The sequence below is a fragment of the Perognathus longimembris genome, chromosome 28 (assembly GCF_023159225.1).
Source record: "Perognathus longimembris pacificus isolate PPM17 chromosome 28, ASM2315922v1, whole genome shotgun sequence".
Lineage (NCBI taxonomy): Eukaryota > Metazoa > Chordata > Mammalia > Rodentia > Heteromyidae > Perognathus > Perognathus longimembris.
Genome location: NC_063188.1, coordinates 60514990 through 60533720, shown reverse-complemented (window position 1 = coordinate 60533720; position 18731 = coordinate 60514990). Strand labels below are relative to the sequence as shown.

Here is an 18731-nt window from a genome sequence, read left to right as displayed (position 1 = left end):
AGATTTTGTTGCTGTTGTTTTTGCTTTTTTTACAAGGTTTTTTTTCTCCTTTGTGATTATAATGAACATGGTCACACCACAAATAGAAGTAGGACAGAATGCTCTGAAGGCTGGTTTGGTCATCCGAGATCATTAAAAATGCTGATTCCTAACAATATGTACAAAAATATAAAATGTAAATAAAAAATACAAACAGATTTTCCTTTTTAAAGTATTTTTAAGAAAAAAAGCAGGGCCTTGGAAGTTTTGGTATTTTCCTCCCCTGTTGCAAATTCTCGATGTGGTTTTGGTGGGGTGGTGGAGAGCTTGGTGATGCAGCGGGCCTCTCTACTCGAAGGTGACCACGTTTAGATTCTGAGACGGGAAGTGGAGGGTGAATAGGTCACGGCGGCCTTTTTTGAGTTAACTTTTCCTTTTTTGCTGTCTAGTCATTCTCATCAGTCTTCTGCTTCTTGGTATCAACATCCTCATCCTCATCATCTTCAGCTGCCCGTTTGCCTGTAGCTACATCGGCCTCCTCATCTTCATCTCCATCCTCCTCCTCACCATCACCTTCTTCCTCCTCCTCTTCCTCCCCACCTTCTTCATCATCTACCTCATTATCAGCCTCTTGCTCCCCATTTTCCTCATTAGGTGCACTCCCGTTGGCAGGAGTGTCTCTTCCATTCTCCGTCTCCTTCACAACTTCCTTCTTCTCCTTCAAGTCCTTGGTGGTGATCTCGGAGCTGGTGTCCACGGCCACGTCTGACGTGGTGGTGGTGGTGGGGCACGCCGTTGATTCGGTGCAGCGAGGGGACGAAAAAAAGAAAGCGAGGGAGTTGTGGGGGGGGGACTCGGGCGAGGGAGCTGCCGGAGTCGGCGGCAGCGGAGGAGGCTTTGGCGAGCGGGACGCAGGAACAATGCAAAGATGGCTTTTCAGAGCAGCCAGTGGGGCAAAACTATTATACTCTTAAAAATAGTTATCTTATTTCAATCAGTTGTAGCCAAAATGCAGGCTTTCAGGAATCAATTCAGGCTCAAGCCAAAGCAAAAAAAAAGTGGGAAAAAAATAAGAAGGCTGCATTGAGGAGCACGATCTAGGCTGGGCCTGGGTTGTGATTCTTTGCTACTGCTGGAGATGCAAAGGTATGCCTTGGTAATTATGGAGCCCACCCCTAAGATAATACATTAAGCAAAAGCTGCTAAGTAGTGTATCGCCACCTCTTCCTTTTCCACTTCCTTCTCTTCTTTCGCCTTTGCCTCCTCATCTTCCTTCTCTTCCTCAGCCTCCTCTTCCTCCTTCTCATCCCACTTAAACTTCCCTCCCAAGGTCCTTCAGGAGAAGGCTGGTCCTGACTCTGGTTTGGATTCTGTGTGCTTGCTCTCTGTGGCCTTCTAGAAAATTCTTCAAACAGCCACAACTAATTTCCTACAATCGCAACAGAGCACAGTGTTACACTTGGAGGCTTTGTCCATTGTGCTGTGTTCCAGATGCCATGGCTCAGGCCTCACTTCTACTAGAGTTGAGTCTACATTTCTCTGACAAGGCCATAAGTCACAAGTGCCGTTGTTGTTCTAGCTAGAGCCTAGCAGGCCTCTTGGGAGGCAATGTGTCACAATAGGTAAACATAGGGGTTGTAGGCTGTCTAGATTGTGTTACTGGTTTTGCCATTTACTAGCTGTGACCTTGGACAGGTTATTTTGCCTCTCTGGGCTTCATTTTCCTTGTGTGAATGAAAAGAAAAGAGTGAGGAAAGGGGTGACATTGTCCAAAAAGAAATGTACTCATTACCTAACTTATGTAACTGTAACCCCTCTCTGTAAAGCACCTCTATACTAACAATAAAAAATTTAAAAGGAAATTAGCCAAGTGTATCTCAGCCTCCTGAGTAGCCAGGATTACAGGTGTGAACCACTGGCACCTGGCTTAAAATACTTCTGTTTTTAAAAAATATTTTTTATTGCTGGGAATATGGCCTAGTGGTAAAGTGCTCGCCTCGTATACATGAAGCCCTGGGTTTGATTCCTCAGTACCACATACATAGAAAAAAGCCAGAAGTGGAGCTGTGGCTCGAGAGGTAGAGTGCTAGCCTTGAGCAAAAAGGAGCCAGGGACAGTGCTCAGGCCCTGACTCCAAGCCCCAGGACTGGCAACAAAAACAAAACAAATAAACAAAAAAAATTTTATTATCTTTAAGTAGTTGTACAAAGGAGTTGCCATTCAAAGCAGTTTATGAATATAGTACATCTTGATCAATGTCACCCCATTCAACCCTCCCAATCCACCCCTACCCTCACTTTTTCTAATTTTGTAGCATTTGTACTGATTTTTTGGTCATATATCAAAGCAGCTTATGTATATAATGCATCTCTCAAAGTCAAGAAATAGATTAAAAGAGGTTAAGTACCTTGCTCAATGTCAAATAGCAAATATACCACAAATCCCCCATTTCAAACCAACCAATCTGGCTTCAAAGTCAACACCTAACCACCTCACTCTACTCTGATCTACAAATGTATTTTATCTTGTGATACTTTACTTACTCCTAACAGGATTTGAAAGGCCAATATGTGTGTTTAGGAGAACACTGGAAGCTGACCTCAGGCTGGGCCTGGTGATGGGGTGCTGCTCACTATGCAAATCCCCAACAGGAGCTGGGGTGAAACCCAAGGTAGGGCCCTTTCTGGGAGCAAAGGAGCTTCTCAGGCTTTTTGCAGGCGTGGATGAAAGAAAAGATGAAAAATGAAAGGTCTATGAGCTGGGGACTGGAGGCGGTTACCATGGAAACCAGCAGTGAGCTAAAAGCTGACAGCCCAGCTTGTCTTGCTGTATGGGGAAAAATATGAAAGGAAAATATTTTTTTTAAATTAAAGAATTTCTGGAGGATGGTTTAAGGCAAATACTCAAGTGGAACTCAGATTAATTCATAGTATATTTACTAGTGTAATTACTAGCATAGTTACTTCATGTAACTATTCAGAGTATGTATGTATGTATGTATGTATTTTTGTGCTGGTACAGGGACTTGAACTCAGGGCCTCACTCCCTTAGTTGTTTTTCTCAGGGCTAGCATTCTACCACCTGAGCCATAGGTCCACTTCAGTCTTTTTGGACGTTAATTGGAGATTTCTGCCTGGGTTGGCTTGGAATCTTTCTTTCTTTCTTTCTTTCTTTCTTTCTTTCTTTCTTTCTTTCTTTCTTTCTTTCTTTCTTTTATTTCTTTCTTTTTGGCCAATCTTGGGGCTTGAACTCAGAGCCTGGGCTCTGTCCCTGAGCCTCTCTATGCTCAAGGCTAGCACTCTACAACTTGAACCACAGCATTACTTCTGGCCTTTTCTGTTTATGTGGTGCTAAGGAATCAAACCCAGGGCTTCATGCATGCTAGGCAAGCACTCTACCACTAAGCCACATTCCCAGCCCTGGCTTGGAACCTTTATTCTCAGAGCTTAGCCTCCTGCGTAGCTACTGGTACCTGGCAAGGATTTATAAATCTCTGTGTAGAGAAGTACAGGTAGGCTCAGGAAAACCAGTTTCAGGGTGGTGTTTATCTGAAGTAGGGATGCCAGAGGTGACAGGGATAAGAGAGAGAGGATTTAGAACTGAATCCTCAGGGTTGATTGAGCTTACACCATCTGGTCTGACTTTAGCAGCTCTCCACCCATCTTCGCTAGGAAGATGGCTCCAGTGTAGCCTATCAATGTTCCTGCTTAAATCAAAGGAATCCATTTCACTTCATTAAACTACAGCTTGACAAGGAACCCTTACTTTCTCGCAAAAGATGCATTGTGTTATTGCTGTCATTATCCCCAAACATGTTGTCCACAGGACCTGTGGTGGCAAAACAAAGGCACAAAATGAAGGCTGTTTTGCTGACTTGGCCTTCTAGGCCTTCTGTGATCTGGTCCCAGCTGCCTGCTCAGGCTGATTCCCTGCTCTGCTCTGTGCTCCCTATATTGTAGTGAAACTGGGCCACATGCCATTGCAAACCTGCTTCTAGTTTGCATTGCTTGGCTCATGTCTGTCATACTACCTGCTATCTAGCTGTACTCCGAGGCTCTGCCTAAGGGCCAAGGTGATGGGGCAGGCCAACAAGGAAATGTGAGGAGATCCAGGGAAAGAAATCAGGGAATTTCAGTATCCTCTACCTGCCTCCCAAACAGAAATGTTAAAGCAACATCTTTTTATTGGGGGGGGGGGAGTACCAGTACTCAGACTTCACCTCAAAATCTGAGTACTATCCTTTAGTCTTTTCTGCTCAGAGCTGGTGTCCTACCACCTGAGTTACAGCTTCACTTTTAGATTTTTGATGGTTATTTGGAGATAAGAATCTCCTGGATTTTTCCTGCCTGGATAGGAAGGCCAGGGTGGGAGGCAGGATGGGACTCAATAAGTGTCCAACTGGGCAGAGGGTCCATATAGCATGTGTTAGGAAGTGGGTGTTTTGGTGTCAGATAGGTCTGGCTTTTATATTGGCCACTAAATAGTTTTGTGATTAGTTTTCTCCTCTTCAAAGTGCAGATTAATTAAAGCAAATGACCTAGTAAACTGCGCTACTGCCTGCTCTGATCACCCACTCTAAAGTATCCACCCTCCTCCCCCACTATTTGTCTATTCCTTTAGCCAGGTTTATACTCTCACTGACAACTTCTATTTATGAGCTTATTTATTGACTGACATATTTACTGCTAATTCAATATAGTTTTCACAACGTGATTATTTTATTTTTGTTGTTGTTTTATGGGGCTTGGGATGGAACCAAGGGCTTTTGAATGCTAAACAAGTACTTTACCATGGAGCTCTGTGATTTTTGACTTTTTAAACTCATATTCCCAATCCCCTGACTAGTGTATACTTATGCTATAAATCTTTGTTTATTCAAATAATCTCTAAACCTTGGTGGTAGACTTTAGAATGAATAAGTAGTATATTCTAACATGAAATTCTAAGGTGAGGTAGGTGGAAGTATGGACTTAGCTCTCATACAAACCGTGCATGCCTGTACACTCTGCATGCTAGGAGTTTGGTTCATGGCTGCTGGCAACAGTGGCACTTGGCATTAGGTATGTTCCTGGAGCATTCACTCAACCTATGTTTAAGAAACAATGCTCATTAGCATGGGAAGTATTTCCAGAAGCTCTTCTGTACATGTAGTTACCAAGCAACTTGCTTCACTGTATTTTTATCCTAAGGTTGCCATGGTAAACTCCCACAAATTTGCAGCTTAGAAATGTATTGTGTCACAGTTCTGGATGCCTTCATGGCCCCATTGCTTCCTTGGAAGGTTTTTAGAGTAGAATTCATTGGGAGCCTCTTTTCAGCTCTTGGCTACAGCACTTCTGTCTTTGTCTTGTCTTTATGAGGCCTCTCCCTCTCCCCTCTCTCAGACACAAACAGATGGCATTTAAGGCCCACCCAGACAACTCAGGCAAGTCTTACCTCAAAATCTTTAACTTAATTACATCTGTGAAGAGTGAAGATCCCTTTTCTAAATAAAGTAACACTCAGAGATTCTCCGATTAAGACTGAACATACATTTGGCTTTTTTTTTTTTTTTTGACTCAGGGCCTGAGCACTATCCCTGGCTTCTTTTTGCTCAAGGCTAGCACTCTACCACTAGAGCCACAGCACCACTTCTGGCCGTTTTCTGTATACGTGGTGCTGGGGAATCAAATCCAGGGCTTCATGTATATGATGCAAGCACTAGGCCATATTCCCAGCCTGAACATACATTTGGGAGCCATTTTCAGCCAACCAGTCACCAACTCCTCTGTTCTTTACAAATCCACTCTCACTACAAAAAATCTTATTTATTTAATTTATTTTTTAGTTTAATTTTTATTGTTATTATAAAGGTGATATACAAAGGGCTTACAGTTACATGAAAACCTCACTCGCTCTGTGTGTGTGTGTGTGTGTGTGTGTGTGTGTGTGTGTGTGTGTGCGTGCTGGTACTAGGGTTTAAACTCAGGGCCTAGGCACTGACCTTTTGCTTTTTTGGTCAAAGTTGATGCTCCATTACTTGAGCCACAAGTCCACTTCTGGCTATTTACTGGCTAATTGGAGAAAAGATTCTCTGGATTTTTCTGCTCAAATTGGTTTTGAACCTTGATCTTCAGATTGCACCCTCCTGAACAGCTAGGATTACAAGCATGAGCTACCATTTCTCCAGTCAGAATATCTTTTGGGAAATGGTGATGTGAGGAAAATGAGCTATGGAGAAAAGAATGGAGATGGGGATGGGAGTATAGGGAGAAACAACTTGTTAAAAATTTCTATGAATCCTACCATTGTCAGGCCAGCTGCAGAATGAGAAGGATGGGACTGGATATTGACCAAGCTCTCCAGCTGATTCTTTTTGTGTGTCAAGGACTGGAACCCATAGCGTACAAAGACATGGAGAGGCAATTATGCCTGATGGAGAGTGATGATTACATTGCGGTTCTCATGCCATTAGGTCAGGAGGGCTTCAGGGGTTTGGGTGGTTTTCAAGAGCTCTCCAGGTAATTGTAATGCATATCAAGAGTGGAAAACCACTACACCGCAGTGTTGAGGCAATGAGAATTTCAAAACAGTGGTTAATGCATATTATCCTTAAGAATAGTAACAAGGTTTATAATGTTGACATCAATAATTAACCCTCTTGACCTTCTCAGGGAGATAATAAGGAGTGTGAGAGAGCCAGGAACTTGGCTGCAAATAGGGAGAAGGTGTTCAGCAAGAGGGAGGTGCAGCACAAAGCGGAAGGGCAAAAGCATGACTGGAGTCACTAGTATGTTTCACATTCAGTTTCCATGTGGATGCTCTAGGCCTGGGGAGGTGAATAGAGAGCTGCCTAGAAATACCCGGAGGAAAAAAAGAGGCTTGATCTGGGTGCTGGTGGCTCACTTTTTTTTTCTTTTCACAGTTTTATTTTTTTTTTAATTTTTATTATCAAACTGATGTACAGAGTGGTTACAGTTTCATACGTTAGGCATTGGATGCATTTTTTGTACTGTTTGTTACCTCGTCCCTCATTCCCCCTCCCCCTCCCCCTTTCCCTTCCCCCCCATGAGTTGTTCAGTTCATTTACACCAAACAGTTTTGCAAGTATTGTTTTTGTAGTTGTCTTTTTTTACCCTGTGTCTCTCGATTTTGTTATTCCCTTTCAATATCCTAGTTCTAATATCAGCGATACACGGTTTCTGATATACTCAGATAAGATACAGAGATAGTGTAGGTACAACCACAGGAATGGGATACAATAAGATCATCAATAATAGAAGCTACAGTTACACATAGCATGTTGAAAGTAGTTACAACAGTGATATAACAATTGCTTCCATAACATGGAGTTCATTTCACTTAGCATCATCTTATGTGTTCATAAGGGTATAGTTATTGGGCTCTTGTGATCCTCAGCTGTGCTAAACCTGTGCTAATTATTCCCTATGAGGGAGACCATAGAGTCCATGTTTCTTTGGGTCTGGCTCACTTCACTTAGTATAATTTTTTCCAAGTCCTTCTGGTGGCTCACATTTGTAATCCTAGCTACTCAAGAAGCTGAGATTTGAGGACATGGGTTCAAAGCCAACTCAGGCAGGAAAGTCTGTAAGACTTTCATCTCCAATGAGTCAAGAAAAAAAGCCAGAAGTGGAGCCATGGCTCAAGTGGATGAGCACCACCCTTGAACAAATATATAAATAAATAAATAAGCAAAATAAAATAAAAGCAAAGTAAGTGCACAAGACCCTGAGTTCAAGTGCCAGTACTGGTACATTAAAAAACAAAAAAGGAGAGATGAGATTGTTTGTTTGTTGTATCTTTCTATTTCTTAGGGGAAAGATCTTGGTCTTAGGGCTGGAACTACAGTGATTTTTCACTGTTTTCTACAAGAAAAGTTGACTTTTACAATAAACCAAATTTTTTTTGTGCCAAAGTAATAAATGTACACGGACATTCAAGCTAATTGGTATGAAGCCTTCCAAAGGGTTAACTTAGATTTGTTTTGAGATTGATACTTATAAAAAGGAATGCAGAAAGTGGTAGCATGGCTCAGTGGTAGTGCACCAGGCTTGAGCTAAAAAGTCAAGTGAGAGCTTGAAGTCCTGAATTCAGGCTCTGGTACTGGCACCAAATAAAATAAAATAAGAAATGTCATGGCCTTCTGTGGTCATGTGAATGTGAGGTAGAGTACATACCAAGGCCCCCAATGTGTGCCTCAAAGTGCAGCTAGTACGGAACCTTGTGATATAGTGTGTGTGTGTGTGTGTGTGTGTGTGTGTGTGTGTACATATATACATATAGGTTTTCACTTAAAGGAAACACTATGACATCTCATTTTCTTTGGCATATCCAAACTATTAGCATGGCTACTCTTATTTGTTGAGGCAACTATTTAATAAAATGAGGATTACTTGAATGCTAGTAGAGTAACAATTGATCTGATTACCAGGATGGTTACCAAAAGTTGAATGGGCAGGTAGTATATACAGTATTGGTATGCTAAAAAATGGATGATTCATGTGCTGGGCAGGCAAGAGTAGGATGGCATGAGAGCTTATTACACCAATCCAAATGGATACAATTGAAAACTTTTGAATGATTTCTGGAATTTTCTGTTTAATAGTTTCAGGTCAAGGTTGACCACAGGTAAGTGATACCATGGAAAAAAAAGTCATAGACAAAATCAATTCAAATAAACAAATCACTGTCCTAAAGATTCCCAACAACATCAGAAAAACAATGACTTGAAAACCTGAACATTTCAACAGTGATACTGTAAGAGGTAACCTTTTTCTGGGCCCTTTGAATTAACTAAAAGCCCCCCAACTGTATATGGGCCCTCTGATGTAAGCTATTCTCTGCTGTAATCCCTTTATAACCATCTGTTTGCAGAAGAAAAGAGAAGATTCACTGATAATCATCTTGGGTGGAAGGCAAACCACCTCTCAAATAAGCAATGCTTTCTTCTTATCATCTTAAAGAAATTTAGGAGACCTCCTTGTCCCTGTTCTGTCCCAGTAACAAAGTGATAACCACTTTTCCAGAACTCCTCTAAAGAATACATTCCCTGCCCCCTCATACTGGTACTAGGGCTTGAACTCAGGAATTCTAGCTCTTGCTTGACTGCTGATAACCACCAATCCACTTTTTGTCTATGAATTTTATGATTCTGGGTGCTTCTTACAGGTGGAATCATACAATATTTGTCCCTTTGTTTACTTTATTTCTCTTAGCACACGTCCTTCATATACATCTGGGCTGTAGCATATATCTGACTTTTTTTCTGTTTTAAGGCTGAATAATGTCCCATTGTGTGAACATGCACCTTTTTTTCAGTGCTAATGATGAACCCTGGGCTTCATGCATGCTAAGGAAGGGTTCTACCACTGAGATACATTTCCAGAAAGATGCATATTTTCTTGATCCATTCATCCATGCTTGTTTCTGTCTTTTGACTGTTGAAATGCTAGGGCTAGTGGCATAGCATTTGCCTACGAAAAAGACCTTAAAATCATTATGAGTAATGTTGCTGTGAACAGGGTTATTATTATTATTATTGTGTGTGCCAGTACTAGGGCTTGAAGTCAGATCCTGGGTGCTGTCCCTTACTCCTTTTGTTCAAGGCTGGCACCCTGTCACTTTCAGGGTGTGTGTGTGTGTGTGTAATCGAAGTCTCAAAGACTTCCCTGCCCAGGGTGTCTTTGAACCTTGATCCTCAGATCTCAGTCTCATAAGTACTTAGGATTACAGGCTTGACCCACCAGCACTCAGTATAGGGGGTCACTACATTTTACATAGAAGGAGAATAAAAGCCAGAAAGAATCATACAGCAAATTAAGTGTGGCAGGTCCAGGATTTCCACGAGTTTGACATAGATGTGACTCATCACCAGATGAGGCAGCCAGTCTATGATTATTGATGTACACCATTATACTCTTGCTTTTTCTTTTTAACTATTTATTTATCTATTATCAGAGTGATGTACAGAGGGGTTACAGTTTCATACATAAGGCAGTGTGTACATTTTTTTCTTTTCTTTTTTTTGCCAGTCCTGGGCCTTGGACTCAGGTCCTGAGCACTGTCCCTGGCTTATTTTTGCTCAAGGCTAGCACTCTGCCACTTGAGCCACAGCACCACTTCTGGCCTTTTTCTATATATGTGGTGGTGAGGAATTGAAACCAGGGCTTCATGTATATGAGGCAAGCACTCTTGCCACTAGGCCATATTCCCAGCCCCGTGTACAGGATTCTTAATAACTTTTCAGTCTGTTCAACATTTCTAGTTGAAAACACTTTGCAGTAGAGAAATATCTCCCTTTATCATTGTCTGAAACAGGTGCTTACTTGGCTTTGTTTTAGAATGAATTTCTTCTGTATCATCTAACACAAGGTTCATGTTTTCATCAAAACCCACATATGGCCCTGTATCTGCATATTCACTTGCTCATAGAGCCACCCCTGAATCCCCTGATCTGTGAGTACTGAAAATGAGTGGAATGGTAGCACCATCACTTTCTCCATCTCCCCATGTAAATACTTTGAAGACTGACTGCATGCTGGTACTTCCAAATTAAGCAGTAAAAATAAAAAAATATTTTATTTTTGCTGATACCAGAGTTTGAACCTAGGGCCACATGCTTATTTGGATTGCTTGTTCCACTGGTGTTCAGCACTTCAACCATGCCTCCATCCCTGCTTTTTGCTGGTTATTTTGGAGAGGGAGTCGTTCTTCCTGTGCTGACTTCTGACTACACTCTTTCCAAATACCAGCCTCCTGTGTAGCTAGGATTAGAGGTGTGAGCCACCCACACTCAGACAAATTAAGCATTTAAACAGTTTAAGCTCTGCTATATTCTGATATGGTTTCAATTTTAATAATCCTGCTCAGCAGCCAGTCAGCTCATAGCTTTAAGTGCCAAAGGCTGAGGCTTCTATTGTTCCTCCTTTCAGTCTCCCTTTTAAGCATGGAACTGGCTTTGTTTTGACAGGTTGCAGAGAGAAAGGCCAGTTGTGTGCTTCATTGGGAGAGAAGCACAGCCTACGCAGAGGGAGGAGAGAGAAGACTGTGACCCCCTGGGCCCTGCTTTCTAGTAGCTCCCCAAGTTGCTGGTACTTTCCTGAAGAGGCGGTGGTCCCTGGTATGGGCCAGGAAATGGAACAGAAGCAGCAGGCATTCCAGCCACCTGACAGATGTCCTGGCCTCCCACAGAAGGTGGGGATACTGAGTGGCTGAACAGAAACTTATACACAGCAACAAGCAATCATGAGCAGATGTCCTGTCCTCAACCCTGATGACAGACACTCTCAGTGTCCCAGAGTTGGTCTCAACAAACTCTTAAGAATCACTCAGGTAAAGTTTCCCAACAAGATGGGATGGAAATGAAATTGATTTAGAAACAAGAAGAGGCTGTTTCTCATAGACCTAGGCTTATGATCTCGCCTAATTACGAGGAAAGAACTCACTATTCAGGGTACAGAGGAGCTTTCACATAGCACATGAGAAGGCAAAGTAAAGCCATGCATGGGACATGGGAAAGCAGAGCTTCAAATAAAGGGTTTGATTTTCTGTATCTGTATCAGTAAAGGTGAACACAGAGCAGTTTATAGACAATGGCATTATAAGAAGCTTTACACAGATAATTAATTGGGCTACTGACACACATGTGTGTGTGCCATGTGTGCTAGTACTGGGGATTGAACTCAGGACCTTGTGCTCTCACTTGGCCTTTTTTTTACTCAAGGCTGGCACTCTACCACTTGCAATACCTCTACTTCTGGCTTTTTGCTGGTTAACTGAAGCTAAGAGACTCTTGAATTTGTCTGCCACGGTTGGGTTCAAACCAGGATCTTTTATAGTTTTGGTTTTTTTTTTCCAGAGCTGAGGACCGTACTTGGGGCCTTGTGCTCGCCAGGCAGTGCTCTTCCGCTGAGCCAGATCCCCAGCTCAAACCAGGATCATCAGATCTCAGCCTCCTAAGTAGCTAGGCTCACAGGACTGAGCCCCCAACACCTGCAGTTTGTATGCTCTGAAGATTTGCTTTAGCTGAGTGTGGTAGCCACACACCTGTAATCCAAACTACTTGAGAGGCTTAGGTTTGAGAGTACAAGGCCAGCCTTGACTACATTGTGAGAACTTGTCTCAAAAGAAATACAGAGGGCTGGGAATATGGCCCAGTGGCAAGAGTGTTTGCCTCCCTATACATGAAGCCCTGGGTTCGATTCCCCAGCACCACATATATAGAAAACGGCCAGAAGTGGTGCTGTGGCTCAAGTGGCAGACTGCTAACCTTGAGCAAAAAGAATCCAGGGCCCTGAGTCCAAGGCCCAAGACTGGCAAAGAAAAAGAAAAGAAATACAGAAAGAAAGAGAAACTAGAACAGTTCATACATAATACTTTGCCTTTTGTGCAGAGCAATTAGTTTCTAGGAAACAGATGCACAGGCTCTGAATCAGCCAGTCCACTCACCGGAGCTCAGAAACCTGTTACAACAATGTTCTCCCCACCTCCCTGTTCCTCTCTAGCTTCCTTTCCATGGCTTAAGCCAGCTTCTTTCACTAGTTGCCTTGCACAGCCTCTCCTAGCTGACTTTACGGTGCCCAGTTTTGCCTTGGTAAGGATTGAGCACAACACAAATCCAACTGTATGGACTTCTCTGTGTAAAACATCTCTGCTGCCCTCTAGATATAGGGCCTTGATTTCCAACTGAGCTACTCAGTTTGTTCACCAAATGGTCCAACAGGATCCTCTCTGTGTCATTGTGCCTATTGTTCCCAGCTGCTTGCCTTAACTCAGTTGCTTTAAAAAAAATAAAGGTACACACACACACACACACACACACACACACACACACACTCACTCAATACATATACTTGAGCCATACTTCTAACCAGTTTATTTATTTATCAAGTAAGGCCTCACACTTTTTTGTTTTGTTGTTTTTTGCCAGTCCTGGGGCTTGAACTCAGGGCCTGAGCACTGTCCCTGGCTTCTTTTTGCTCAAGGCTAGCACTCTGCCTCTTGAGCCACAGTGCCACTTCCAGCTTTTTCCTATATATGTGGTGCTGAGGAATCGAACCCAGGGCTTCATGTAAACACGGTGAGCACTTTACCACTAGGCCATATTCCCAGCCCAGTTGCTTCTTTAAAAAAAGTAGGAATTGCTTCCTTTTAGAACCTGGCCTTGAACTCCCAATGCAGTGGCAGTTATTTCTGTTTGGTTCCCCTATAAGAAAGCACATACCAGAATGGAATAGAAAATGACATTTAGTTTTCTTGTAGTGTGGGGATCAAACCCAGGGCCTTGTGTATGGCAAACAAATGCTCTACCATTGTGTTATACCAACAGTCCTTGTCTTGTAGTTTTTAGTATAATATTTCTGTCTGTACCTAATGAATTCCTTGAAGGCACAGTACAGTTAAAACCTAATACCTCTACCTTCCTACTACCTTGTAAGATTCTCAGTAGTTTTCTCCTCAGACTGGAGATGTGCCTCAGTGGTAGCATATTTGTCTTACATGCACAAGGCCTTGGATTCAATCTCCAGCACTGCAAAAACAAAAATGTAGCAGGCACTGGTGGTTCATACCTTTAATCCTAGCTACTCAGAAGACTGAGATCTGAGGATTGTGGTTAGAAGACAGCCCAGGAAGGAAAGTCCAAGTAGTTTATCTCCAAAAAACTGCTCAGAAATAGTTGGAAGGTGTACCTGTGTCTTAAGTGGTAGAGGCTACTCTGGAAAAAAGGAGCTAAGGGATAGTGTCTAGGCCTTGAATTCAAGCCCCAGGACTGGCACAAAACCAAAACAAAAAAACCCAGAAAACAATTTTCTCCAAGGATAGGGCCTCAGACTCCTGGGGCTCCTCATTCTCTCAGAGAACCTCATTCTGGTGTCAGCCACCTCAGGCTGAAGGTAGTGAAGTTAGAGATTATGTCTTCAACGTTGGAGGTAGGTTTGGGGACAGTCCATTTTATTTCACTCAGGTGGCTCAACAAAAGGACATGATTTTTAGATTGCACCTCTGTCTCTGTCTCTGTTGCTTCCTGTGTGAGCACAGGCAAATAATCTTTGAGACTGTTGCTTTCTGCTGCAAAATAGTAGCCACCCAGATATCACCAGGAAGCTACTGAGAGATGAAGTGAAAGTGTTCTGCAAATACCACAGTGCACATCAGCAACCTCTAAGCAAGCAAAGGTGGCTCCAAAAAAAAAAAACAAAAACAAAAACAAACAATCTCCCAGCTGGGCGCTGTGACTCGCACACAAAATCCTGGCTACTCAGGAGTCTGTGATCTGAGACTCTTAGGTTCTGAGCCAACTCGTACAGACCAATCTATGACACTTACCTCCAATTAAGCAGAAAAAGATGGAACTCGAGGTACGTCTCAAGTAGCAGAGTACCAGCCATGAATGAAAAAACTGAGCGAGCATCCAAGGCCTGAGTTCAAGCCCCACTGCCAGCATAAAAACAAATTCAATCTCTAGTTTAGGAGTCTGGTTCCTACAGATTGAATCTTCAATAATTCATCTCTGAATTTAAGTTTAAATTAGCTGTGTATTTTACTTATGCCTCATAACTTATTGTACCATCTTGCTCTCTCCATACCATCTTCGTGTGTGCTCATCCTGGGGCTTGAACTCAGGGCCTGGGTGCTGTCCTGGAACTTTTGTGCTCAAGGCTAGTACGGTACCACTTTAAGCCACAGCTTCATTTCTGGCTTTTTGGTATTTAATTAGAGATGAATCTTATGGACTTTCCTGCTCGGGCTCACATTGGATCACAGGCAAAAGCCAACAGCACCCAGCCCATATGATCTTTTTTTTTTTTTCTTTTTGGTGGTACTGGGGTTTGAATTCAGGGCCTCACACTTGCTAAGCAGATACTGTTACCACTAAGCCAAAACTCTATCTCTAATTTTTGCTCTCTGTGTGTGTGTGTGTGTGTGTGTGTGTGTGTGTGTGTGTGTGTGTGGTGTGCCAGTCTTGGGGCTTGAATTAAGGGCCTAGGCACTGTCTTTTTTTTTGCTAAACCTAGTGCTCTACCACTTGAGCTACAGCTCCACTTTTGGCTTTTTTTTGTGGTTTACTGGAGATGTAAGAGTTTCACAAACTTTCCTGCTCAGGCTGGCTTTGAACCTTGATCCTCAGATCTCAAACTCCTGAGTAGTTTGGATTACAAGCATGAACCACCAGCTCCTGGTTGCTGGTTCTTTTTCAAGATAGGGTTTCCTTCCCTGCCTGAGCAGGCCTGGGAACTATCAACTTTTATTAGGCTTTCCATGTAGTTAGGATAATAAGCATGCATCATCTTGCCAGGCTTTTCATTGAGAAGGGGTCTTCTGGACTTTCCTATCAGGGCTGACCTTGAACTGTGGTCCTATCAATCTTAGTGTATCAAGTAGCTAGGATTATAGGTGGTGCGCACCATCAGCACCTGGCTCTGTATACCATTTTCATCCTATCTCTACCCTTTATCCCCAGTGACAGCAAAACACTATATTCCTTCCAGAACATCAGTAACTGGATGGATAGTAGCATCACAGATCTGGATTTAAATCTCAACTCCAATTTTGATTTGGGATCACTTACTTCTCAGTGTCTCAGTTTCTTTATCTTTTCTTTCTTAAGATTACATCCTTCATTTCTTCTGATGTCAGTCATTTTCATTTTTACTTTCAATCAGCCTCTTTCCTACATGTTGAATCACTCAACCGTAGTTTCAGTTTCAAGATTTTACACTTGGAAATCCGCTTTTTGTGAGTGTAACCTCTAGTTCTTTCAGTTCCTTCCACCAAACTCTGTCTTCAACCATTCCCATTATCCAGGACCACCTCTTTCTGGAGTATCTCCAGGTCTGGATAATTTTCATTGTTTTGTCTTCCATATTTACAGGAGGAAAAGTCCAGAAAGCCTGTCCTCATATCTATAGCCTCTTGCCATGGCTGAGGAATCATCTACTTCCTTGCCAACATTCTTTCTGATTTGCACCCTAACCTCTACCCCATAGTGCCCCCTCTAAGAATTTTTGCTTTAAACGCTTGGTAGAATTTTCCAGTGAAGCCATGGAGTTCTAGAATGTTTTTTCCCTCATTCACTGTTCTTTGGCCATTTCCTTTCACTGAGCATATGATAATTCAAATATCTTCCGTTCTCAAACCACCTTCTTAGTCCTCCATGCCAGATACCATGCTCTGCTGACTCATTCCTCCATTAATCTTCAAAGAACAGTCAATGCCGCCTCCTGGCCTGCTCATTACCTCCCCACTTGCTAATCTCTGACAGTCTGATTCTGCCCCCACCAGTGTTCTTGATCACAGATGAATAATCACTGATCTAACCACCTCCGTGCTGCCAGTCTTTACCCTCTGCCAAGTGCCTGGTGGCTTTAGCCTACCCATGTTTTCTGCAATGCTCTCTTCCCTCCATCTCCACCTCTGCTTCATTGTGGTTTTTTCTCTTTGTGTTCTCTTCCTCAACCATGATGCTCATCCCCTGGTGCTGCTGGCTTGCTGAATACCACACACTCAAAGTTTCCATTGGAGGTTAGCAGATGCTTCTTGGAGGTCAGACTGAATATTTTTGTTTCTGTGCATCAAAAGGCAAAAGGAAAGCAATTATATAACTACTGAAACATTTAAAAGGTAAAAAAGCAAACATGTTAGCTCTAATCCTATCTGAAGACAGGCAGTGGTGGGTTTGATTTGGCTTATGGGCTGTAGTTTATAACCACATCTACATTACCTCTGAACAGAAAGTTTTCACCTCTCTTCAGAATCCTAGACTGGGCTTCTGATTGCCTCCTGGACATTCATACTGTCCCCTGCCACCTGTACCTCAAATTTACCAATATCAAAACAAAATTCACCCCTCCCTGAATCACTTCCTTTTCTGAATTTCTTATTTTGCTAAGGGTGTCAGAGGTCTCCTTTGGCAAAGTTCAAAATCCGAGTTACTTCTACATTTTTTCCTTTTATCTCAAATCTATTGACAGCACCACTTTCTAATGAAGACGTCTTTTGTGGTCCTGTTTCTTGACTCCCCTGCCTGAATAATGTCACAGCCTCTAGGATACTCCTATCCAACCCATACAATAGTTGTATATTTTGCCTTTTAAGGTCTTCTTCAATTTTGGGGGAGGGGTAAGAGTTTCAGGATTCACTCTTTAAATGCTTGGTAGAATTCTCCAGTGAGGCTACATAGCTCTGGAATTTTCTTTGTTAGGAGGTTTTTGATTACTGAGTTAATCTCTTTACTCATTAAATTACTTCAGATGTTCTTTTATTTGTTTTTAAATATTTGCTTCTTACTTGAGTTTTTAAACTTTATATACAGGTTGTCTATGTCTTACTGATTCAGTTCTAGGGACTGTATACCAATTGGTTGGCACATTCTCTTATATGGCATTGGTTGTAAGGTTCATTCTTTCATTTATTTTTGTTTGCTTGGTGGTGGTTCTGGAGATTGAACTCAAGGAGCTGGTTGGGCAGGCACTCTACCACTCCAGCCTCATTCCCATGCCCCTTCTTTTTTCAGTCCTGGGGCTTAAAATCTGGGTCTATGCATTTTCTCTGAACATCTGTGCTCAAGGCTAGCACTCTGCCACTTGAGCTACAGCTCAATTTCTGGCTTTTCTGGTGGTTAATTTGAGAAAAAGTCTCACAAACTTTCCTGCATGGGCTGGCTTTGAACTGTGATCCTGGGATCTCAGACTTCTGAGTAGTCCTACTGCTTTTTTAATTTCATTTATGTCTATGCTAATATTTATTTTTTACTGCCCTTTGCTAGTTTTAGGTTTAGTTGCTCTCTCTTTTCTAGTTTCTTGAGATTTAAAGTTAGGTTATTTGAGAATTTTCTTCTTTTTTGATATATAAACTTAGTCCTGCTTTGAGAACTGCTTTTTTTTTTTGCCAGTCGTGGGGCTTGAACTCAGGGCCTGAGCAGTGTCACAGGCTTCTTTTTGCTTAAGGCTAGCACTCTGCCACTTGAGCCACAGCACCATTTCTGGCTTTTTCTTTACATGTGGTGCTGAGGAATCGAACCCAAGGCATCATGTATATGAGGCAAGCACTCTACCACTAGGCCATATTCCCAGCCCTAAGTTTGGCATCATGTGTTTTCATTTTCATTTCATCAAGATACTAATTTTCCATGTGATTTCTTTGTCCTGTTGGTTGCTCTAAGAATGTTTTGCTAACTTTCCACATATTGATGGAGTTTCCTGTCTTCTTTGTGCTATTGAGTTCTAGTTTCATTCCATTGTGATTAGAAAAGAAACTTGGTATGATACAAATTTTCCTGAATTTGTTAAGACTTCTTTTTTCCATTTGCTCTATCATATTTTTATTAGATTCTTGTTTTTTACTGTCAAGATGATGTCAAGAGGGGTACAGTTACATGCTTAAGGTAGTGAATACATACACATTTCTTGTTGTACCTGTTATCCCCTTCCTCATTTTTCTCCCTCCTTCCCTCCCCCCTGCCCCTCACCCCCTTGCTTTCTTCATTATTTTTTCAAAGATAAAAAAAATCTCATACTTAATGTACATTGTCACTCTAGTCTACAATGCTTATGTCCTCTATGATTATTAACTGTAAACAATTTCTTCCAAACCAATATATATATATATATATATATTTCTTTTGTTTTGTGTAATCTGTTCCTTCTTTTTCCTCTAATTTTCCCCCCTCCCTGCTGCCCTTGAGTTGCTTAGTTTGTTCTCATCAGTGCCCATTGCAGCTGTTGGGCCCTTTCTACTGTATTTCCCCCCCCCCC

At 42.1% G+C, this 18731-nt stretch overlaps 1 protein-coding gene and 1 pseudogene across 1 annotated transcript; both read right to left on the bottom strand.

Annotated features, from left to right (window-relative positions):
* Positions 1 to 200: 200 nt before the first annotated feature.
* LOC125343072 (prothymosin alpha-like) lies at positions 201 to 9847 on the bottom strand. Its single transcript, XM_048335369.1, has 3 exons — positions 9790 to 9847; positions 3745 to 3807; positions 201 to 948 (listed from the first exon to the last, which is right to left on the bottom strand). The coding sequence occupies exons 1-3, from the start codon at positions 9845 to 9847 to the stop codon at positions 425 to 427; spliced, it is 645 nt and encodes a 214-aa protein (XP_048191326.1). The 3' UTR covers positions 201 to 424.
* A 392-nt stretch (positions 9848 to 10239) lies between these two features.
* Positions 10240 to 10481, bottom strand: LOC125343408 (annotated as a pseudogene).
* Positions 10482 to 18731: the final 8250 nt, after the last annotated feature.

Bases quoted from the DNA above. Each gene is read 5' to 3' on its own strand.
- LOC125343072 (XM_048335369.1), bottom strand. From the start codon at position 9,847: ATGAGTCACATCTATGTCAAACTCGTGGAAATCCTGGACCTGCCACAC. The intron at 3,808-9,789 runs GTATGATTCTTT...TTGCCACCACAG, and splicing joins CCTGCCACACTTAATTTGCT to GTCCTGTGGACAACATGTTT. The intron at 949-3,744 runs GTAAGGGTTCCT...ACTATTTTTAAG, and splicing joins AATGCATCTTTTGCGAGAAA to AGTATAATAGTTTTGCCCCA.